The sequence below is a fragment of the Ovis canadensis genome, chromosome 7, assembly GCF_042477335.2.
Source record: "Ovis canadensis isolate MfBH-ARS-UI-01 breed Bighorn chromosome 7, ARS-UI_OviCan_v2, whole genome shotgun sequence".
Taxonomy (NCBI): domain Eukaryota; kingdom Metazoa; phylum Chordata; class Mammalia; order Artiodactyla; family Bovidae; genus Ovis; species Ovis canadensis.
The window spans coordinates 30,887,088-30,911,981 of NC_091251.1; the positions used below are offsets into that span (position 1 = coordinate 30,887,088).

At 39.9% G+C, this 24,894-nt stretch overlaps 1 protein-coding gene across 4 annotated transcripts in view; it reads left to right on the forward strand.

Moving 5' to 3' along the window:
- The window catches only part of THSD4 (thrombospondin type 1 domain containing 4), a 689,604-nt gene that overhangs the window by 452,543 nt on the left and 212,167 nt on the right, over nucleotides 1–24,894 (forward strand). Inside the window, exon 1 of one of the 4 annotated variants that reach the window (XM_069595556.1) lies at nucleotides 8,101–8,355. The exons of the other annotated variants lie outside the window; for them this stretch is intronic. Within the exon in view, the coding sequence (XP_069451657.1) occupies nucleotides 8,284–8,355 (72 nt within the window). The 5' untranslated portion in view covers nucleotides 8,101–8,283. Of the gene's footprint in view, nucleotides 1–8,100; nucleotides 8,356–24,894 lie in introns of those variants that run through there. 4 annotated transcript variants of the gene reach the window in all.

Here is a 24,894-nt window from a genome sequence, read left to right on the forward strand (position 1 = left end):
CCAACTTAGCAACCCCATGGACTGCAGCCTACCAGGCGCCTCCGTCCATGGGATTTTCCAGGCAAGAGTTCTGGAGTGGGTTGCCATTGCCTTCTCCGACACAGATAATTAGGGTATTCTTTTAGGCAACAGAGAGTCTAGGTATGAGCCCTGGGGCTCTTCCATCCAGGGGGCCTGGTTTTCCTGTTGGTATGTCGTTTCCATAGATACTGGGCATATAGCTCAAAGTCCACTGTCCCGCCCAAGATGGAGTCCTGCTTTCAAGATGGAGCCTGTTTTGTCTATTCCTTCCTTCACTTCCAGTTAAGTGGCCAACTCTTATCTTAAAGCAGTATAATATCAAAATGTACCCATATTAGTAAATATATCTCATAGTCACTTTAAATGATTGGAAAGGATTTAACTTTTGAGATATACCATACTTCATTTAGCAACTCTGCTACTGAACATTGTTTCCAGCCTTTCCCTTTTAAAACTGATATTTTCTGATTTGTGCGTTTTAAAAAATCTATTATGGACACAAACTCTTTTCCATTATAGATGATGTAAATTACCTTTGAAATGAGTCTCTTCTTTTCACCATCCTGGTTTAAGCTCTTACCCCTTGTCAGCTGGGCTCCAGCCATAATCTTCTCACTGACCTCCCAGCCTGCACTCTGGCCTCTCTCCTCTCTTCAGCCCTGTCTCTATAGACAGAATGGCAAAGTGCAATTCTCGCCGTGTAACTGCTTACTCCGTTTTTAAAACAGGTTCTCATTAGGAAAAGGATGCAACTCTTTGTCAGGTTCCCTCCCTTTGTCTGCAGCCTAATCTGATGCTGTGCTTCCACTCGCCCACTCTCTCTGCATCCACACCTGCTGCCTCTCGGGTCCTTGTGAAAGCCATTGTTGCTCCTGTCACAAGCCAGTCTCCATAATGAGGACAGGCCTTATATCACCACATATCTTTTCTTTGCAGCTCTTTTCACATTCAATTTTTAATTTACTTATTGGGTTTCATTAATGTTGGCCTCCTGCACCAGGCAGCAAGCTCCATAAAGATAGGAATTGAGTCTGCTTTTGCTGATCACAGTATCTCCAAGTCTGTGCACATGATAAGTATTGATATTTTAAGTAAATAAACAAGCAAAGTACATTTTCTACTATGTATTTGACTTTAAATTGTGTTAATGGTATGTAAATTTTTGATTTACTGAATCTTAAAAATGCATGCAAATCTTTTCTTCTATGATTTCTGCCTTTTTAAGAGCTATGCTTAAAAGTCCCCCCATTCCAAGAATATAGAAATATTGACCTATTTCTTTTTTACTGCTTTCATACTTCTGTTGTTCACATTAAAATCTTAAATCTACCTGCAGTTTATTTTTATTAACAGCATATGGTATTATTTAGGAAAATAACTAAATAGCCATTCTCCTAACCCTTTTCCACCCGTTCCTTCCAGATCTGTAGTGATTCATTGTTTGCGCATTAAATCCTTTTGCATGTTAAGTTATGTAAATAATGTCCATCCCTACACCTGTTTTATTTGCCACTGTTTTCATTATTACAGCTTTATGCTATGTTTTAGTATCAGAAAGTCATGTTTTCTAAGAAAATGTTTTTAATAAACAGTATATTTTTACTTAACTGGTTTTAATGTTTTAAATAATAATACATAAAATATAATGTAATAACCCTTTCAAGTTATACAGTTTGAATTCAGGTTACTAGACAGAGAACTGTTACGTAGAGCAACACAAATCCATTAGCCCTGCGCCCTGAGTTTCTGAGTCAGTAGATCTGGGGTGGGGCCCACGTATTTGCATCTCTAGCAAGCTTCCTGATGGTGCTGCGGCTGCCGGTCTGGGGACCACAGTTTGAGAACCTCTGCCTTAGGGAAATGATTGCAGTAAAGAGTATGGTGAACATGAGTGGTCCCAATGTCTGCATTCACTCCCATGTCCTCTCAGACTTGGGATGAGCCTGCCCCCTGCGCTGCGTGTGAGCATCTCCCGACAGCATCTCTGGCCCTGCTCCTGTCTCGAATTCAAAGCCGAGCCAGGAAGCATTGCTCTCATTTCAGTGACCCCAAAGGTGCTCAGCCTAACAGCACAGCTGCCCTCCAGGTTGTGGGAGTCAGCTTTGGTCTGTTATAAGCAGGAACTGGAGAAAGGGAAGGACCCCTGCCTTCCTTTGCTGTAGCTTCTCATGGTTTTCCATATGTTTGAGGGGAATGGAGCAGAGAACTCCCCCTTGGCTTTCCTCATTCCCACTTCCTTGGCTACTTAATGACTCAGTGGTCCACACAAAAGGAGAGTTAATTGCTAACACCTGCTCCCAGACCAATCGCCACCTTCTTGACAGAGATTTTGTTTCTACCCATTCCATCCAGGGTAAGCATATTTAAGGAAATAAAGATAGTCTGACTCGTGTAACTATACATATACTGTATCTCTGTGGAGAAAACGGCCTCACTTCTTCCTTCATAAGGGGATGGACATTCTTTGCGGGAAATAGAATAGCCTTAGAGGTGCTATTTGCTATGGGCTTGTTCTTCTTTGTCATTCAGACAGTAGTACATGATTATATTTTACATGAGATGTGTGATTTTAGGAAAACATTTGTTTTCCCTGTTTTTGGTTACTCATATTCCCCACACTTACTTGTATGTTCTATATCAAGGTCACACAAGAGTTAGGTTAACAGTTGTCTGCATTTCTGAGAGGGATATACTTTCTGGAAAATTCTGCTTTTCATTTTCCCCTTCGTGGTGTCTAAAATGTGCCATTCGAAGACCTCTTCTGTCACAGAGAAGATGAGAGGACCCTTTCTGGCATTCATTCCCTAATTCAGTGCACACTGAACAAGCCTATGTGTGGGGCCATGGGAACACAAAAGACACATCTCCTATCATCAAGGCCTCAGTCTTTTCTGATGAAGGCAGAGACATTAGTAAACAGTTACAATAAATACTGCACTGGAGCAAATCAGAGAATGCCTAGGGATGAAGGCCAGGGCCGTGTCCTCAGTGGGGTGGGGAGCCTGTCAAGGCACAACTCCCAGAAGACATCACCTTTAAATGAATCATTGGTGGAGGGAGATTTATCTATGGGTACTTATTTATTTCCATTATTAACTGTTATTATTACCATTGCTTCATTTTTATTTACTTTTGGAATAGCAGTGCATTCACATTTCTGACAATTCCCTAACTATAACAGGGATATAGACATGCTGTCCAACAGAAATATGTAATTTAAAAGTTTCCTAGTATTCTCATTTTTAAAAAGTAAAACAAGGCAAGCTGTATAATACCACACTTTATTTAAACTGGCAAATATAAAATTATCATTCCAACATCTAATCAACAAAAAACATATTAATAAGATATTTCACATTCTTTTTCCATACCAAGTCTTCACATTGATGCAAAGTATATTTATGTATAACAGATCACAGGTTGGAAAAGCCACATCACAAGTGCTCGGTAACCACATGTGACTAAGTGCCGACACAGGCATAAGTCTTGACCCCATTTCTGCCCTGAAGCTACTGAGTTCCTCTCCCTAGAAGCAGATATTGTGGGTAGCCTCAGCTGTGTTCTTCCATAGATAACTGATATATATACAAGCAGTTATAAACACATATGCACAAAGAATTGGATAGTAATCACACTGTAGTGTATCCCACTTTTTCCACTGAATACATCTTGGAGATATTTCATATCATTATATAGGAAGTAAGCTCAGTCTTTATCTTAACTGCTGCAGAGTATCCTATTTTATGGATGTCACAAATTATTCATTTGGTTCTTATCAGTGGGCATGTAGGTGGTTTCTGGTATTTGGTGCTTATTTGAGCTGAGTTTTCAAAGAGGTAGAGTGCAACAAGAGCCAACCCACTGAGGCTGGGGGAATGATAGTCTAGAGAAAGGGACCAACATGGAGCACAAGGACACATGGTATTTAGGGATAATTTCTTGTGGTTCAAGATGTCTGGACAGTGGAGTGGGTGAACAGAAAAAGAGGAGGAAGAGGAGGCTGCAAGGGCAGGAAGAGATCAGACTGTATACAGCCTTACAAGTGTCATGTTAAGGAGTTTGGACTTCATCCATAATGGAAAGTAATCAAAAGGTTTTAAGAAACAGAGAAGAATTAATAGATGACTGAATTAATAAATGGGGGTGGGAGGGACAAATCTTCCATATGAATGAATTCTGATTAATAGATGTAGATGGGTAACAGAAAATAGACTGTTAAAGAACTACATTAATAATTGCTGCAGGAGAGATCTACCAATGAATATTCAAATTAGTGGATAAAACTTTTCGAAACAGAATATTTGTATAGCCTCAAAGTATCTCCCCCCAAATATGTATTAATTATTGTGATGGATATCTGAATATTCTTTGACACTCCCTCTTCAGGAAGTGGAGTGTAAGTCCACCGGACTTGCTCACCCATTTCTAATGAATAGGATATGGAAAAAGAAAACTATCAGTAGTAATTTTACACTGGACAAACCTGGCAGACATCGCCTCAACCAAGTGATCAAGGTCAGCATCACCAGTAATGTTGGTATAGGGTGCCCCTGAAAAATGAGATGAGAATGGCACTTCACCTCTGTGGCGTCCCTCCCCAAAAGCCATAACCAGAGGCTAATTATGAGAAAACATCAGATAAACTCAAACTGAGAGGCATTCTATAAAATCTGTAATCAGTACTCTTCATAAGGGTCAAGGTCATTAAAAAACAAAGACTGAGAAACTGTCATACATGGGAAAAGACTAGAGATGTGTTGGCTAAATGCAATGTGGGGCCCTGGAACAGTAGAAGGACATTGGGGGGAAACTGGAGAAATAGAAAGTCTTTATTTTAGTTACTATCATTACATCAGTGTTACTGTCTTACTTTTCATAAAGGCACCATAGCTATTTTTAAGATGTTAATATTAGAAGGAACTGGGGGAAGATAAACCATGATACTCTGTATTATCTTTGCAAATGTTCTGTAAACGTAAAATTATTTCAAAATAAGTTTTAAAAAAGAATCAGGGAGTGTCGTGATTAGATTCACATTTTAGGAGCATCTCAGTGGTTGCAGTGAGGAATAAGGTTGGAAAGGGAAAGACCAGAGTAGGGAAGTTACAAGGTCTTGCTACAAAAAGTCAGGAAGGGATAGTAGAGGCCCACCCAGATAGGGGCAGAGGCAGCAAGAATCGGGGGCCATGGGCAGACTGGAGATAGCTCTAGAAGGTAACTGTATCACACCTGGTGAGGGTTTGGTAAGGAAATAAGACAACTCAAGATGACACCTACCTCTCCAGCTGGAGGAATTAGATAGACAGTATCATTCACTGTGGTGGAGAAAACAGGAAGAAGAACAGTTTTCAGGGAAACTTTAGTTCAATTTTAGACCTGTTGAGTTTGAAGTACATTTGATAGGTCCACGTGTCCATCAACAGATGAATGGATAAACAACATGCGGTATGTCTACACAATGGAATGTTATGCAACCTTAAAAAGGCATGACATTCTGACTCATGCTGCAACAACCTTGAAAATATTATGCCAAGTGAAATAAGCCAGATACAAAAGGACAAATATTATAAGATTCCACTTAGTTGAGGAACATCAAGCAGGCCAGTTCCTAAAGACAGAAAACTGAATCAAGGTTTTCAGAGGTTAAAAGGAAGGAGAACTGAGGAGTTATTATTTAATGAATACAGAGTTTCTGGATGATGAAAAAGTTCTGGATAGTGGTGATGGTGTTACAACATTGTGACCATACAAAAATGCCTCTGAATTATACACTTAAAAATTATTAAAGTGGTAAAAGTTTATGCTATGTATTTTTACCACAATATTAAAAAAAATAGAAGGCCATCATTAATGCTGTAAAGAAGTCAAAATGAGATAAGTTCTGAAAAATTATCCTTTATATTATTCTGTGACTCAGAGGCCATTGGTGACATCTCCAGAGCCCCTGTGGTAGAGAAGAAGTGTTAAAAACCAGATTCCAATGGGTTGAAGGGTGATTGAGAAGTGTGTGGACAAATATGGCCAAATCTGGCTTGCTACCTATTTCCATAAACAAAGTTTTATTGCAACACAGCTCTGTTCACCCCTTCATGTATGTATTGCCTTTGGTTGTTTTTGTACTACCCCAGCTAGGTTGAGTGAGCTTCCCAGGTGGCTCAGTGGTAAAGAATATGCCTGCCAGTGCAGGAGACTTGGGTTCAATCCCTGGATCAGGAAGATCCACTGGAGAAGGAAATAGCAACCCACTTAGTATTCTTGCCTGGAAAATCCTGTGGACAGAGAAGCCTGGTGAGGCTTCAAGTCCACAGGGTTACAAAAGAATCAGATACAACTTTCTGACTAAACAACAACAAGCAAAGTAGCTGTCGCAGAAACCATATGGCCTGCAAATCAAAAGTATTTACTCTCTGGACCTTTACAGAGAGTTTCCCAACCCTTGGACTAGACAAAACCCCAGTCTTTCAAGTAGTTTGGTTTTCTTAGACAATTCCTGCCTTTGCAGTGAGGTTATTGGGTAGATAGCAGTGCCCTTTCAGTTACCTAAGAGAACAGACCAAATGTTGAACAATAATAATGATGAATAAGAAGGAGAAAGAAGAGGAAGTATGGGGAAGAGAAGAAATTCATTCTTTCCTTTCTCTTCACCATTACCTTCTGTCTCTTACAACCCTGGAAAAAAGGACTGAAAGTCCCTCCACCCAACCCCCCAAAAATACTCCCCACTAGTAAATTCTCACAATGACTGGTGATAATAAATGTTCTGAAATGGCCACAAACTGCAGTCTGGTTTAAAGTTTCCTTATTAACACAGGAAAATGCCCACAACCTGAGGCTTTTCAAGTGTTTATTAATTTACTTTCTGGGACTGAGTGCCAATATTTATCAGATCAAAGAGAGAGCCTCTGTCTTTAGCATTTACTGAGTATCAGGAATGATGCCAAGTTTTGAACCTAGATGACCTCATTGATAATCATCAGAACCAGCATATGGCCTTTCCCCATTTGACCAGTAGAGCAGCTGGGGCTCACTGGGGTTCCATACTCAGCCACAGACTCACAGCAAATTAGTAGCAGAATGAGGGTTTGACTTGACTTCCCCCTGATTCCAGGGACCCAGGTTGTTTCCACTGCACCATGCAGTCATCCTGTCCTCCACTTCATGATGGTTTAGGGGCATCTTGTGCCCATTCTGAGCAGAATCTAATATTTGGTGGGTTCTCGACCTATTTTAAGTCACGAGTCTGCCTTTTCACGCTGAGTTGGCTTATGATGTCTCAAGCGGACTGTAGGCTTTAGCATGACCTACTTCCCAACCTGTTCCTGTGCTCCTTCTTCCCAGAAGCCCCACTTTGATGGCCAATGTGATTCTGCCCAGAGGTATTTCTCTAAAACCATCTTGCTTTCGTGCACTGTGCCAGTGTCATATAATACCTGGGCTTCACTTGTGCCCACCTTACTGTTTATTTTTACATTGCCTGCAGTAATTCTTCAAGCTCGTGGTTAGGGACAGAGACCCAGTAAGGCAGCAAGAGGGTATTATAGTGACTTCCTCGGTTCCCATCTGTTCACATCCACATGTTAAGCATGTAAACACATAGCACTGTGTGACTTCTTTCCTCTTTAAGGTTGTCCTTGATAGCACAACCTTTGACTGCCTAGATTTCTGCAGCCGTCAAATCAGAACCAAAAGGGAATCAAGAGGTCAGCCAACCCTTGACTGTACCACTGAGACCACCAACTGAGGACCAGAGAGGGTTGGCAACTTATCCAGGCACACACAGCTTATCAGCAGCAGGACTGGGAAGGCCTCTGGTCTCCCAGCTTCCAGCCTAGAACTTATCCTGCTGCTGATCGCTACCTCCTGCCTGCCTCAGTTGATGAAGCAGGGGCCCGTCCCCCTGCCTGTGGACTGCTTACCTTGGAGCCCTTTTCATGAATGAGACCAGATGCAGAACTCCACATTGATCATTTCTGTCCCTCCCCTTTCTGCCTTCTGTTAAAGGCAGCCCCCCAGCTCCCAGCTGGCTCCTGTCCCCTCCCCCAGCCGGGAGAAGTTATTACATGAAGAGATCAGCTTACCAGTTTTCTTCAGAGCAGAGGCTGAGCTGGGAGCTCCGGGCAGTACATGAGGGAGAGCGGAGGGAACCAGTGCGGTGCCTAGCGGAACTCCAGGGCTGGAATCCCGAGACACAAGTGCATCTGCTAGCTGTTAGCACTTGGCAGAAGGAGTTCTCCTCTAGGGTAGTTCTAACTTTGGGTAATAATGTTTGTCAGCTACCTGATATTAACATTGCTCCACGTTCAAACAGCAGTGTTAGCAAGACCTGGGGGAGAGGTAAGCCAAATAAAATATCTTGTCAGAAGTTGTATTTTTGTCAGCATTATATTTCCTCTTCTATCTACCAAGAGGGATCAGGGAAGGGGTTTTTATGGTGTGCAAAGAGTAATGCTTTATTTTGCTGTTTTAGGCTTGCCTTGCCTTTTCTTATAGAAAGATTTCTTTGCTTCTTAAAAAATCTTGTAATTTCTGAAACCTTTTTCTGGTACAGTGGCCACACCAGGGGATTGGCATGGCCTTGGTGACAGATACCTGGAGCATGTACACTTCTAATTCTGCTGTTGCTGGGAAAAAAAAAAATGTACTTGTCAGATTCCAGTAGGGACTGTTACCTGTTGAGAATATTTCTCCAGTATTGCTTATGCATGTTAGAGGAATTGCTTTTCTTTGCTGCTTTGCATTATGTTTTCATCCTTTTTAGCTTTGATGTGCTTGGGTGGGGGTGGGGAAGTCTGTGCTTAACTTAGTGTCATAGGTTTGAAGAAGGATAGTGGTGTATAACAGGTCTTGGAGCGTCCCAGATCTACCATAGACAGGAGGCATGTTTAAGACCCATGAGGATGATTTATTCTTATTGACTTAGCTCATGTTTGCTGGATACATTTCTGAGCATCATAGGTGCCTGTAGGAGCCAGTTTTTGACACGGGCAGAGATTGGAAAGGATGATCATATGGGCTGGAGAGGGAAGCTCTTGGGTGTAGCCACCCTCACCTGCAAAGAAGCCTGCAACAAATTTACCTCATTCACTCCTTTTGCTTCTTGTTCTGATGAAAAGTCTTGGAGACTGAGGGCTGAGTTATGAAAAGACAACCTTTTTCCTGAATCCGTCTTCCCTTTGAAAAGCCAAGTACAAACTCTATCTCCTAGAAATGCCACGGGGCCACTTCACAGCTCTGCCTTTTGTTAGCATTGTGGGGACAGAGAGAGCTCTGAAAGCCTCGCGTAATGACTTTCCCTTTTCTAAGAGGAGTGGAAGGGAGCTGCTCCCAAATTCAGGCTGCAGGGCAAGCTGTGGTTGCAGCAGGCTCGTTACTCCATTCAAAGCAGACATGTGGGGCAGAGGCGTGTGGCCACAGGTCATTTGTCCTAGGCTTTTAGCCTGTTAGTTACCCGTGTCCTCTGCAGATATTTTCTGGGCCTGTTGGGTGGGGGCTGTGGGTAGGAGGTAGGGGTCTTGAATGGGAGCTGGAGGAACTGAATTGGGTTAGTGATGCTGGAGGCTGAAAGCAGACAGACCATTGCCCTCTAGTTGCAGTTGAAGTTCGCAACTTCCCTGTTGATTTTTCAGTGTGGAGAGTAAATGACAAATGGGCTGGCCTGACTCAGCCTGGAGCACTTAAGCATGTGAGGGGAGAGCTCATATGGAAAATATTTCTATCACCGCTGCATGCGCATATGGTCTGGGGAGACCCCCGTACGGAGCAAATCACAGCGCTCCAGCAGCCCCTCAGTGGCGTGCCAATTACTCTTATTAACAGCGAGGCGAACTGCAGGCTCCAGTTACCTGCACACAGCTGGCTCCCGGGGACTCTGCAACGCGTGTGCTTCGAGCCTTGTGTCACATTCGGAGAGGGCAGTGGCTCTGTTTCACTTTACAATCAGCACAGCAGATGAAAAATGAAAGGGGATTACACGGGCTCATCCAAATCTTGACTCTGTTCAGACGGTGCTCAGCGTGCGGGAGAGGAAGGCAGGAGTTCTGTCTTTTGAGTTAAAGTGTGTGTGCTTAATAGTCAGAAAAACCAATCAGAGGTGACGAATGCCTGCTGTCTGTTCCTTTGTTCTAGCCTGCTATGCTAAATAAAGACCCTCCATGCCTTTTCCTCTTTTCATTCTAGTTTTCCTTTCTTCCTTCCTTCCTCCCTTCTTCCTTCCTTCCTTGTATGCTGCTGCAAAATCTTCGCTCCAAAACTACTGTGCTCCTAGAAAACTGTACAGTTAGGATTCCTTTCCCCTTGTTGGAAATGAAACGATGAGGAAGGAACAGAAGTATGAAATGCCCCTCCCCTCCTTAAACAGAATGTCATTTATACAGAGCTTTGGAGAATGTGACATTTCTTTATTAAGAGCCGCTTGTTTCATGGCCATGTTACTTACAAAAGGCACCTGTAAACATGTGGCCCCATCCCCGTGTCACCCAGGTTTTCATTTTCTCGGCCAGCCAGTTTTCTTGCAGGTTTTGACTATCTTTCCTTTGGATGTTCATAAAAACACATGAGGAAAAGGAAGGAAGGGGAAGACAGTGCTACACGCCTCGTGGTACTTGGCTGGCTGTGTTCTCAGTGCGGATGGGCACAAACTCTGGGCAGCAGCTCAGACTGTTTCCTAGGGGGTGAGGTCCTGCCAGATCACCAGGGGCTGGCAGGTGGTGGGAGGAGATGGTGTGGTTCAGAGCAAACCTTATTCAGTGTCCTGTTGCTGGCACTGTTGGCACTGGTATGAGGTCACTACATGTTTGGAGAACAAACACGAGAAACACTGTTCCTTCTTTAATTTTCTGGTTGCAGGAGCGTTAAACTAAGAAGGCTGAGGTCCCTGCAATGCCTTTGCCCTTGTCATGACAGGGCAGCATTGGTGCACAGCTTGTACAGACTGTGTACATCTCCTGAAAGAGTGTAAAGGACTGTGAGTCACGCTGGACTCTAGCTGCATTTGTCAGTGTGGGAAACATGCTAGGACCCCAGTTTCTTTGCAGCATGCCACAGAATGGTGAGTGGGGATGTGCCTGTGCATTCCCTGAACTTGGACTTACCTTCTCATAGAAGGCCAACGTTGTTCAGTCGCTCAGTCGTGTCCAGCTCTTTGTAACCCTATGGACTGCAGCATGCCAGGCTTCCCTGTCCTTAGAAGTGAGTCAAAAATATATTTATTGTAACAAATTCAAAAAAGACTTTAAAGATGGTTCACATTAAAAAAAAAAACCAATCTTTTAAAAATAAATAAATATCTCAGCTGCTAACAGTTATGGGTCGTGCCTTTTAAAAGAACAGATTTTATGGTATGTGAATACTATCTCAATTTTTTAAATTAAAAATAAATAATAAATATCTCTTCGACTCAGCTTTCCCATTTCTAATACTTTATCATATAGATTTACTCTGGATTTGCCCTCTAAGCCACCTTCCATCATGTGGCTGTTACAACAGCCTAAATGCCCCTCAATAGGGAACTAATGAGCCTGAAGTCCAGCGTGACTCACAGTCCTTTACATTCTCAGGGGGATGCACACAGCCCATACAAGCGGACACCAATGCTGTTCTATTGTGAAAGGACAAAGGCATTCTAGGGACCTCCGTGTTCTTAGTTTGATGCTCCTGCAACCAGAAAAGGAAAGACAGAACAGTCTTTCTCTGTGTTTGTTCTCCAACCCATGCACGGACCCCAGACTGGGTTGTTCTGTCCTTAGCTAACAGCCACCAAGATGTTCAGAAAGAGCGGGGTACCTCTTACAGGCACTGATAGGAAATGACTCCCAGGATATGTAAGAAAAGAATGACGTATAAAATGCTACCCTTTGTTTAACATGTGTTAATATCTTTGTCCTTCCTCTCTCTGGGAGGATATATGAGAAAATGGGGGAGAATATAGCATGGCTGGGGAAGGAGAGCAGGTGAAACTTACAATTTATTATACACTTTTAGTTCCTTTTGAACTGTGTGTAGTAAGCATGTCTTATCTAGTTAAAGAATAATATTAAAATATATGATGTAATAATAAATCACTTGGTAATAAATAAAGCATGTGATATAACAGATAACATCCTCAGCAATTGTTCATAGCCCATGCTAAGGTGAAGTGTACATGAGCTAATAGGCGTAACACTGAAGTCCGTTCAGCTAAATGATTCCTTTAGGGCTAAAAGGATGCTTTAGCTGGTTAGTTCATTCATTTAACACCTACTTATAACCGTCCGTTTTCTCATTCTTTAAATTCTTTTGAATTGGATGATAACTGCTTTACAATGTTGTGTTGGTTTCTGCTGTACAACTACATGAATCAGCTACAAGTATACCTATATCCCCTCCCTCTTGATTCTCCCTCCCAACCCCTCTCCACCCCACTAGGTTGTCGCAGAGCCCTGAGCTGAGCTCCCTGTGTTATCCAACAGCTTCCCACTGGCCGTCTGTTTTACATATGGTAATACATAGAGTCCAGTGCTACTCTCTCAGTTCATCCCACACTCTCCTTCTCTGGCTCTCTCTCTATACCTGCATCTCTATTCCTGCCCTGCAGGGCTGTTCATCAGTACTGCTTTCCTAGATTCCATATATATACTTTAATACACACAATATTTGTTTTTCTCTTTCTGACTTATTTCATTCCTTGTAACAGGCTCATGGTTCATCCACCTCAGTTCAACTGACTCAAATTTGTTCCTTTTTATGGCTGAGTAATATTCCATTGTATACTTGTGTCTTAACTTGATCCATTCATCTCTTGATGCACATCTAGGTTGCTTCCATGTGCTAGCTACTGTAAATAGTGTTGCAGTGAACACTGGGGAATGTGTATTTTTCTCAGTCATGGTTTTCTCAGGGTATTTGCCCAGTAGTGGTATTGCTGAGTCATATGGTAGTTTTATTCCTAGTTTCCTGAGGACTCTCCATAGTGTTCTCCATAGTGGCTGTATCAATTTGCATTCCCATCAACAGTGCAAAAGGATTCTCTTTCCTCCACATCCTCTCCAGCATTTATTATTTGCAGTTTTTTTTTTAAGTTTTCCTTTTATTTTTGGCTGCACGGGGTCTTCATTGCTTTGTGTGGGCTGTCTCTAGTTGCAGAGAGCAGGGGCTACTCTCTAGTTTTATTGCATGGGCTTCTCATTGTGGTGGCTTCTCGTGTTGCAGAGCGTGGGCTATAGGCACGTGGGCTCAATAATTGCAGCTCACAGGCTCTAGAGCCCAGTTGTTTTGGCACATGGGCTTAGTTACTCTACAGCATGTGGGATCTTCCTGCACAAGGGGTTGAACTGGTGTCCCCCGCATTGCAAGACAGATCTTAACCACTGGACAACTAGGGAAGCCCTGTTTGTAGATTTTTTGATGTTGGTTCCATTCTGACCTGCGTGAGGTGATATCTCATTGTAGTTTTGATTTGCATTCCTCTAATAATGAGTGATGACACATTAGCTATGTTAAGGGGTGATTGAAAGGATTACCACCCACCAGCAGACTCACAGATATGGAGGACAAACTAGTGGTTACAAGTGGTTACTAGCGGCAAGATAGCAATGTCGGATTAAGCGGTACAAACTACTATATAAAAAATAAATAAGCTCTATGGGTATATAGGAATAGCACAAGGAATACAGGCAATAACTATAAATGGAGTGTAACCTTTAAAAATCATAAATCTCTGTGTTTATACCTGAAATTTATATAATATATAAATATAACATTTATGTAATATTGTAAATCAACTATTTCATTTTTTTAAAGATTTTAAAAATGTGATAGTATGTGCAGAGCTCGCAGCTTGATATGCCAGGCAAAGAATGAACAGCACTTACTGGCTATCACTACAGTTTCTATTGCAAATGCTACCAGGGTGTGCCACCTCAGTGCCGGAAAAAGGAAGACAAAAACATAAGGTCTTTGTCTTGATGAGCTTATACTTTAAAAGGGGGACAGGGTATAAACAGTTAATGGTTATACAATAAGAAACTCTTTAATTTTCGAGTGCAAAGGCAAAGAAGCAATGAAATCTGCCTAAGAAAGTGAAGAAAGACTCCAGAAACAATGTCAGTTTGAAAAACTCAAAGGGTTGTGCATTGAGGCTCTTCAGGACAACCCCCCAGTTCACCGATTCACAGTGATTCTTTAACTCAGCGTATAGTTGCATATACAGCTATGAGTTATCACAGTGCCAGGACACAGAGCAAAGTCAACAAAGGAAAAGGTACATGGGGTGAAGCTGGGGAGAAAGCAGGAGAAAGCTTCCAAGGATCTTCTCCCAGTGGAGTCACACAGGCCCCACTTCATCCCCCCAGGAATGTGTTGTGACAACACTTGTGAAATACTGCCAACCAAGGAAGTTCGCAGAGACTCAGCACCTTGGGTTTTTGTTGGGGGCTGGCCACACAGGCACTCTCTGCCTGCCATGTACCAACATTACACACTCCCACAGGGAAACCTCTCTTCAGCATAAACCATCTTGTTCACCTAGTATATGCAAGTGAGCCATTCCTCCCAGTTCTGGGAATAGTGAGCTCTGTTCCAAAATCTAAGTTCCCGGATGCTAGCCAGTGGCCAACCTCCTAAGCAGATGTTTCTAAAGAACAGTCAGGTCTGCTATGTTAACTCCTCTGCATGGATAGGTAGGCATCTTAAGGGGAAAAACAGGGAAGGAGGATGTTCTTGGCAGAGGGAAAACATCTGTAGATTCACAGAAATATGAATTTAGCATATTCTGGAAACAGTTCAGATTACAGAATGTGAGGAATGTGTCAGGAGATTTGTCAGTCACCTGGATTCCAAGGGTTGGAGTTTTCTGTGCCTTTGGAAGTTCCAGAAATTCTGTAAAAAAGAACTGGAATATAATTGCTTATAATATGTATGTGTTAGTTTCCACTATGCATTGAAGTGAATCAGTTACATGTATGCATACATTCCCTCTCTCTTGGTCATCTGTCCCTACAGTCTTAAGATTATATTTTCATGACACATCATCTTGGTTACCATTGTATAACATTGTCTTGGGCATAGGTTATCGAAATTATTTCCCAAGGATTAAAATAAATGACACAGTGAAGATAGCAGGGACTGCCTTTCTGAAAAGGTCACCATCATTATTAATACCTGAAGTATTATTTGTGGCAAATAGGAATGAAGGATCAATGTAATACCCTGAGTGACTGATTCTTTGTGCATAATTCTCAGTGGCTCCACCTTTTTCTCTTTCTTATGAAAAAAATAAAAAATGAACTACGTGGAACTGATTTGATAGTGCAAGACCTGAGTTTGAGCCTTAGGTCTACCATGTCTAGCCATATGACTTTTGGCAGGTTTTTTTAATTGGAGGTTAATTGCTCTATAATGTTGTGTTGGTTTCTGCCAAACAACAATATGCATCAGCCAAAAGCATATATATGTATATATACATATATATCCCCTCCTTCTTGAGCCTCCTACTCTAGGTCATCACAGAGCACCAGGCTGAGCTCCTTTGTTATACAGCAACTTCCTGCCTAGCAATCTATTTCACACATGGTGATATATATATATATTTCAATGCTACTCTCTGAATTCGTCCCACCCACTGCTTCCTCTGCTGTATCCACAGTCCCTTCTCTATGTCTGCATCTCTGTTCCTGCCCTGCAAATAGGTTCATCAGTACCATTTTTCTAGATTCCAGATATATATTTTTTCCTTTCATTATGAAAATTTATTGTTGTAAAAACAAATTCAAGCAACAAAGAAATGCAAAGAATGAAAAGTTAAAGGTTCCTCTTTACTTTCACTCACTTCCCAATTTCTCTTCCCTCCCCTAATGAAACCATCAATAACAATTTGGCATCTGTCCTTCAAGAACCATTCCTACACATTTAGAAGCATAAGAATGTGTACATATGCCTAAGACGTGCAAATAATGACTTTTGCTTCTTTTCTGAGACGTGGTGCCTCTTATTTCTGCCTTTTGTCTAATGCAATTGCTAAAATTGCCAGTATACAGTGTCGAATTAGCACAATGAAAATGAACATTCTTGTCCTCTTCTGGACTTAAATGGGAAAGCTTGTAATATTTCATCACTAAGTGTGATGCCTGCCAGATATATTAAGTAGATAAATTTTATCTAGTTTTAATTTCCCTTCTATGTTTTTATAGAAAATGGCTGTTGAATTTTATCTAACTCTGTTTACCTTCATAAAATGATATGATAAAATCTTTTCATCTACTTAGGGAATTATGTTAATAGATTTCTTAATGTTGGATTCTCTTTGCATTCTTAGAACTTAACTTTCTTAATCATAGTGATTTATTCATTGTTTGCTAATGGATTTTATTTGTGAATATTTTATTTTGAAATTTGTCTTTTTTTAAAAAATGAGTACTGTTGGTTCATGGGTCTCTTTTATTGGGCTAGACTGGGTTTTACTAGTTTTGTAAAGTACATTCAAAAGTTTCTTATAATTTAGGGTGCTTTGAAATATTTTAAATAACAGAGGAGTTAGCCTTTTCTTAAAGCTCTGTTGAACTCAGTCATATTCAGTTCAGTTCAGTTCAGTCGCTCAATCATGTCCGACTCTTTGTGACCCCATGAATCACAGCATGACAAGCCTCCCTGTCCATCACCAACTCCTGGAGTTCACTCAGACTCACATCCATTGAGTCGGTGATGCCATCCAGCCATCTCATCCTCTGTCGTCCTCTTCTCCTCCTGCCCCCAATCCCTCCCAGCATCAGAGTCTTTTCCAATGAGTCAGCTCTTTGCATGAGGTGGCCAAAGTACTGGAGTTTCAGCTTTAGCATCATTCCTTCCAAAGAACACCCAGGACCCATCTCCTTGCAGTCCAAGGGACTCTCAAAAGTCTTCTCCAGCACCACTGTTCAAAAGCATCAGTTCTTCAGCGCTCAGCGTTCTTCGTAGTCCAACTCTCACATCCGTACATGACCACTGGAAAAACCATAGCTTTGACTATATGGACCTTTGTTTTCAAAGTAATGTCTCTGCTTTTGAATATGCTATCTTGAAAAGCTGGTCATAACTTTTCTTCCAAGGAGTAAGCGTCTTTTAATTTCATGGCTGCAATCACCATCTGCAGTGATTCTGGAGCCCCCAAAATAAAGTCAGCCACTGTTTCCACTGTTTCCCCATCTATTTACCATGAAGTGGTGGGACTGGACGCCATGATCTTCGTTTTCTGAATGTTGAGCTTTAAGCCAACTTTTTCACTTTCCTCTTTCACTTTCAACAAGAGGCTTTTTAGTTCCTCTTCACTTTCTGCCATAAGGACTAGATCTGATAGATAGAGAGCCTGATGAACTATGGACTGAGGTTCATGACACTGTACAGGAGACAGGGTCAAGACCATCTCCATGGAAAAGAAATGCAAAAAAGCAAAATGGCTGTCTGCGGAGGCCTTACAAATAGCTGTGAAAAGAAGAGAAGCGAAAAGCAAAGGAGAAAAGGGAAGATATAAGCATCTGAATGCAGAGTTCCAAAGAATAGCAAGAAGAGATAAGAAAGCCTTCCTTAGCGATCAATGCAAAGAAATAGAGGAAAATAACAGACTGGGAAAGACTAGAGATCACTTCAAGAAAATTAGAGATACCAAGAGAACATTTCATGCAAAGATGCGCTTGATAAAGGACAGAAATGGTATGGACCTAACAGAAGTGGAAGATATTAAGAAGAGGTGGCAAGAATACACAGAAGAACTGTACAAAAAAGATCTTCATGACCAAGATAATCATGATGGTGTGATCACTCACCTAGAGCCAGACATCCTGGAATGTGAAGTCAAGTGGGCCTTAGAAAGCATCACTATGAACAAAGCTAGTGGAGCTGATGGAATTCCAGTTGAGCTATTTCAAATCCTGAAAGAAGATGCTGTGAAAGTGCTGCACTCAATATGTCAGCAAATTTGGAAAACTCAGCAGTGGCCACAAGACTGGAAAAGGTCAGTTTTCATTCCAATCCCAAAGAAAGGCAATGCCAAAGAATGCTCAAACTGCCGCACAATTGCATTCATCTCACATGCTAGTAAGATAATGCTCAAAATTCTCCAAGCTAGGCTTCAGCAATATGTGAACCGTGAACTTCCAGATGTTCAAGCTGGATTTAGAAAAGGCAGAGGAACCAGAGATCAAATTGCCAACATCTGCTAGATCATCGAAAAAGCAAGAGAGTTCCAGGAAAACATCTATTTCTGTTTTATCGACTATGCCAAAGCCTTTGACTGTGTGGATCACAATAAACTGTGGAAAATTCTGAAAGAGATGGGAATACCAGACCACCTGACCTGCCTCTTGAGAAACCTATATGCAGGTCAGGAAACAACAGTTAGAACTGGACATGGAACAACAGCCTGGTTCCAAATAGGAAAAGGAGTACGTCAAGGCTGTATATTGTCACCCTGCTTATTTAACTTGTATGCAGAGTACATCATGAGAAATGCTGGGCTGGAGGCAGCACAAGTTGGAATCAAGATTGCCGGGAGAAGTATCAATAACCTCAGATGTACAGATGAAACTCAGTCATATAACCAGCTCTTTTATGGAGTGGTAGCCTTTGATTACCTTTTTCCTTCTTTTTGTTTCTAAAATATGCATAATATTTAGTATATTACAATATATATTATAATGTATAAGCAAGTCATAAAGCAAAATAATAAAAACAAAATCTAAGACCCCACCACCCAACTAAAGAAATAAAACATTTTCAACACTCTATGTTGCTCCCAGGTACAGCCTCCTCACTTCTCTCCCTCAGAGAGAAACATCATTCTGAATTTTATGATTGTAATTTCTTTGCTTTTTTAGAAATAATACATACATATGTATGTATCTCTAATGAATATATTGTTTGATTTTGTTTGATTTTGAGTTACAAAGACACACTATCTTAATTTTTTTTAGTTCAAATTGATTTTTTGTCAACAGGAGCATGCATATATCTATGGTTCATTCATTTTCACTGCTACATAGTATCCTTCTATGTGAATATACCATATTTTTTCCTGTTGATAGATCTGGAGTATGAACATTTTGGAACATATCTTCACATATATGTGCAAGGATTCCTTTTGGGTGTATACCTAGGAGTTGAGTTCCTGGGTCTTAGAATATGTGTTTCTTTAACTCGACAATATGATGTCAAATTGATTTCTTTTTAAAATTTTATTTATCTTATTTTTGGCCGTGCTGGGTCTTTATTGCTACACAGGCTCGTCACTAGTTGCCGTGAGCTGGGGCTACTCTCTAGTTCTCATTGAAGTGGCTCCTCTTGTTGCAGAGCATGGCTCTGGGGTGCCAGGACTTCTGTAGCTGCAGCTCCCAGGCTCCAGAGCGCAGGCTCAATAGCTATGGCACACTGGCTTAGCTGCTCCATGGCATGTCGGGTCTTCCCGGATCAGGGATCGAACCCTTGTCTCCTGCATTGGCAGGCAGACTCTTTACCACTGAGCCACCGGGGAAGCCCTGACAAATTGATTTCTAAAAGGTTGTATCACTTTTCACTTCCACTAGCAGTGTTTAAGAGTTCTCAGTTATCTATCTCCTTCTCAATGGTTGGCATTATCAGACAGGCTAATTCTTGCTGATACAGTAGGTATAAAATGTTACTCAGTTCAGTCTCTCAGTCGTGTCCGACTCTTTGCGACCCCATGAATCGCAGCACGCCAGGCCTCCCTGTCCATCACCAACTCCCGGAGTTCACTCAGACTGACGTCCATCGAGTCGGTGATGCCATCCAGCCATCTCATCCTCTGTCGTCCCCTTCTCCTCCTACCCCCAGTCCCTCCCAGCATCAGAGTCTTTTCCAATGAGTCAGCTCTTTGCATGAGGTGGCCAAAGTACGTTAACTGACACTTCTCTGATCACTAACTCTTGCAATATAGAATAATTTTTACATGTATTCCAGTTATTCATGCTTTCTCTTCCATGAACCGCCTGCTCATGACTATTTTCTGATTTTAAATTTGGTTTCTTTTTTTCATCACTGATTTAAGTGTTCTTTATGTATTTTCAGTATGAATCCTTTGCTTGTTCTTCCATAAACTGTTTTCTCCAGTTTGTGCCTTGCATTTAAATGTTTCTAGTCTTTTGATAAACAGAAGTCTTCAGTTTTAGTGTGTTTGAATTTATCAGTTTTATTTTGTTGCGTTACATCTTTGTCATGTTTAAGAAATTATTAGTCCCAAGTTTATGGAGATATCATCCCAAATTCTCTTCTAAAATTATTGAAGTTTTGCATTTCACATTTATGTCTTTAATACTTGCAATTGATTCATCTGCTTAATGTGAATAAGGGATCTAATTTCATTTTTTCCCATATTGGTAATAAATTGTTGCAAGACCATTTATTGAAGTGTCTCTTATTCTTACTTTGTAGTGTGTCTTAGCTATTCTTAGATATTCTTTATGAAATTTGAAGATAAATCTTCAATTTTCCTTGAAAAATCCTTTAGAAAATTTTAGCAGAACAGTTTTGAATCTGTGGATCAATATAAGAGCACTAACATCATCCCAATATTGAGTCCTTATATCCATGAACATACTCTAAGCCTTACATTTACTTAGGTCTTCTTTGAATTTTTTCAATAAGGTGTTATAACTTTACATAAATGTCTTGCACACTTTTAATTTTAGATTTATTCCTAGCTACCTTATTATAGTTTTGTTATTGCAAATTATTTATTTTAAAATTATTTTTTATTTTTGCTAATGCCTAGAAATGCAAATGATCTTCTACTAAAGCAACTTGCTAAACTCTCTTATTAATTTAAATCAATTATCTGTAAGAACATCTGTGATTTCTAAGTACATAATCATGTCATCTCTGAATGACTTTGAATAAGGACCACTGGGTTTTTTTTCCCTTTTTCAATTCTTTTACATTTTATTTCTATTCATTTTTATTGCGCTTACTAGAACCTCCAATATTATGTTGAATAGAGCTCATGTTATTTTGTTCCTTAGTTAATGGGAATGCTTCTAACATTTTGCAATTTAAAATGAAGCTTGTTGAAAGTGTTTGGTTGTATCAGGTTGATAAATTCTCTTCTATTTGTTAAGGGATTCTTATTTTGATCATGAGTAGGTATTGAATTTTACCTGAGACATTGCCTCTGTCTCTTGAAATGATCATGTGGTTTTCCTTCTTTAATCTGTCTATTGCAGAAATAGACATTATAATGTTAAGCCATCCTTGCATTCCAGGAATAAATCCTACTTAGTTATGATATATTTTGATTTTTATTAAATTAATTCTACATGTGACTGTTTTGTCCAGAGGGTTTTTAAGAATCTGTATTCATGAGTGAACTCGTAACTCTTCTTTCTTTCTTTCTGGTTTGTTTTAAGGCTATACTAGCCTCATAAATTCACTTCAGAAGTATTTCCTTTTTCCTGGAAATGTTTTAATAAAATTATTATAAGCTATTTATAGAAAGTCACATGAAAAAATGGGCTTGGCTTGGTGTGGTGGTTTCTTTTGTTTTTTCCTGAGGGGAAATTGTAAACCACTGATTCAATGTGTTGAAAGGTTATAGGAAAATTAAAGCTTCCTGTTTTTTCTTGGATAATGTTTGAAAGTTATGTATGTCTAGGCATTTGTCCATTTCATTTATCTTTTCTACCTTTTTAACATAAATATGTTCATTATATCCTCTAATTATCTTCTCAGATATTGCAAATGTCCTTAGTTTTTCCTTGCATTGTTCCTTTACGACTTCTATTTTATTGACCATTCTCAGGAGAAGTCTGTCAAATTTATCAATCTTTATGAAAAATCAACTTTTGGCTTTGTTGAGCCTCGGTACTTGAGCTTTGTTTTCTATTTGATTAATTCTGCTCTTCTTTTTACTTTTACCTTCTTTGAATTTATTCATTTGATTTTTTGCCTTTGAATAATTTCTTTAACTCCTTAAATTTATGGTTAGCTCATTAATTTTCAGCCTTTAATCTGTTCTAATGTAAGCATTAAAGATGGTTTTCTTTCCTTGAAATATCACTTTTGTTTCATCCTTAACTTTTGATATATAGTATTTTTATTATTTATTTAAAGTGATTTTTAAAACTGTCATTATGATATTTTTTGGCCCATACATTATATCATATTTTCAAAAGTATTGGGCTTCCCTGGTGGCTCAGAAGGTAAAAAATCTGTCTTCAGTGTAGGAGACCTGGGTTCAATCCCTAGGTCGGGAAGATCCCCTAGAGAAGGGAATGGCTACTCACTCCAGTATTTGTCTGGAGAATTTCATGGACAGAGGAGCCTGGCAGGCTACAGTCCATGGGGTTGCAAAGAGTCGGACACAACGGAACCCACTTTTCAAAAGTATGGCCCAAGTTCATTTCTAACTTGATTACCTTATGGTCAGACACAACCGAGCGACTGAACTGAACTAAACTGATGGTCAGAGAATGGGGTATCTGTAGTGCTTTTTCTTTTAAATTAGCTGAAACTTCCTTTATGGCCTTGTATATGGACAGACTTTGTCAACATTTTGAGTGTGCTTGAGAAGAATGTTCATTCTTGATGAATTAATAACTTGATTAATAACTTGATTAATAACTGGGTATGGGACTTTTTATGTAGGTATTCAATCAAGATTGTAGATAGAATTTTTCAAGTCTGTGTCTTTGCTAATGTTTGTCTGTTTTGTCTATCAGTGTTTGAGAGAGACATGTTGAAATCTCCCACCAGCTGCTCTGCTGGCCGATGGAGGAGATGAGGCATGACTGATCTCGCTGTTTTTCGAGCAGTTCTGTCCTTGATATTAATGACCACTCTTGCTAAATAGCCTCTCCTGTTCATTGTACCTGTGGTTTCTGTGTTTAGAATTTTTTCCATCCCTGTAGTAGTCGGTTTTAGTAGTTTTTTCTGCTGTGATTTTTTTTGCCAACATAAACTTTTTAATATTCAGAAATTCCTCAAAAATGTTTTATCTGTTGATTGTATCCTTCTTTTATAGTTGTTTTTACAACATATGTATATTTTCTGCTATATGAATGATATTGGTAGGAGAAAAGAGAAAAACAAGTAATTTTGCTCAGTCTACCATCTTGACCTTTGTCAGATACATTTTTATCCTTTCTTCTTTCCTTGCTTTTCCTTTTTCTCCAAGCATGTGTTTATAGGACAAAGACTTTTTCTAGACCTCTGTTTCCTCATCTGCAAAACGGGGATAATAGTAATATTCATCTCAAGGCCATATAAGGAACATTAATAAGATAATGGCAATGTAAGTGCTTTGCAAACTGTAAAGATCTATACAAATGGAATATGATCTTTAACACCTTTCTTTAACTTTCCTTTTGTATAGCTAATGTAAAGCAGCTCAGCTACTTTAGAGAAAAGTGATTAATCATGGTTGGCATATCATGAGAGACACAGACAAAATTTTAGTAGCCACTTTTTGAGAAAATTACTTGCCGAGAAATGTTGGGTACCTTAATAGAAAGTCACACATTTTATAAATGGAAATATTTATTTAGTCTAAACGCTAATGCCATGGTGGTGTCTCGTTCCCCTATTTTTTTTGTACTGTATTGTTGGCATGCATACTCAAATTAGTTATTTCTCCTTTAAAAAATAATTTTTAACTTATTTGCTGATTCAGCATATTACATAAATTTATTTACTTTAGCTTAGAGAATTAATTTGAACTGACAGAAAGAATGCTAAATTTTCAACCCAGGCATATTTAAAAGACAGAATGAGTAATTGATGTAAAAGGCCAAGTGATTTGTATTAGAACATACTGAAATCTGCCTATCTACACTTTTTTTCACATTCCTACATTGCACCAGTGCAAAAATAAGCAATTCTCAATTAAATCCCACAGTTCTGTATTGAGTGCTAGTTTGTGTATGAGGTTTGTGCTAAGTGTTCTGGGATTCCTTAGGAGATAAGAACCACCACCCCCCACCCCCATCCACTGTCCTCTAAAGGTGAGCAAGTGGGTTAGTTAAAGGAAACATTAAAGTACTCTAATAAACATATGACACCCTATGGTGAGGATCAGGGACAGTCTTATGGAAAAAATAGTATTTGAGATGTGATTGAAGAATGCTTAGGCCATTCCAAGCCTCAGAAACAGTATGAATAAAGAAAGGTATTAAATTGAAAACTATAAAGGCATATTTAGACAATGGCAAATAATTTTTTTTTCCCTTGACCAGAACATTAAGTACATGCATGGAGTGGGAGATAATGCATGCAAGACAGCTTGGGGACATATTATACACAATACAATTCCAGCCTTAGAGAAAGGATTGAAGCTTTGTTTGTGGTCAAATATTCCAATTTTTGTAAATGTTCCATGGAAGCTTGTAAAGATAGACTTTACATTTCTGTTAAAAATATAAATGTAAATGTGTGCATTCTTCCATGCAATAATTATATCATTCCTTTCCTCTGTGTGGCTATGTTCTTTTATTTCTTAAGTTCTACTAGAAATAACTGAAACTAAATAATTTATTAAATATGTTCCAACTTTTAAATTCTCTGAATCTAGAGGTGACCAATAAACTGCAAATGCACATTGGGAAGCCCTGAATAGTGTTCCTGTCTTTAGTAGAATGAGGAAGACCCATGGGCTTTGAGGCACATGAGCCTGAGCTTGAATCTCTAGTCCTGCACGTCCTTAATTAGGCAAGGTCAGTGACTTCCCTAAGCATCATTGTTCTCATCTTTAAAATGGGGAAGGACTTACCTGGTAGTCTTGTGGTTAAAAATTGACCTGCCTGTGCAGGGCACCCAGGTTTGATCCCTGGTCTAGGAAGATTCTACATGCTGCAGGGCAGCTAAGCCCACATGCCACAACTACTGAGCTCACACACATACTGCCTATGCTACGCAACAAGAGAA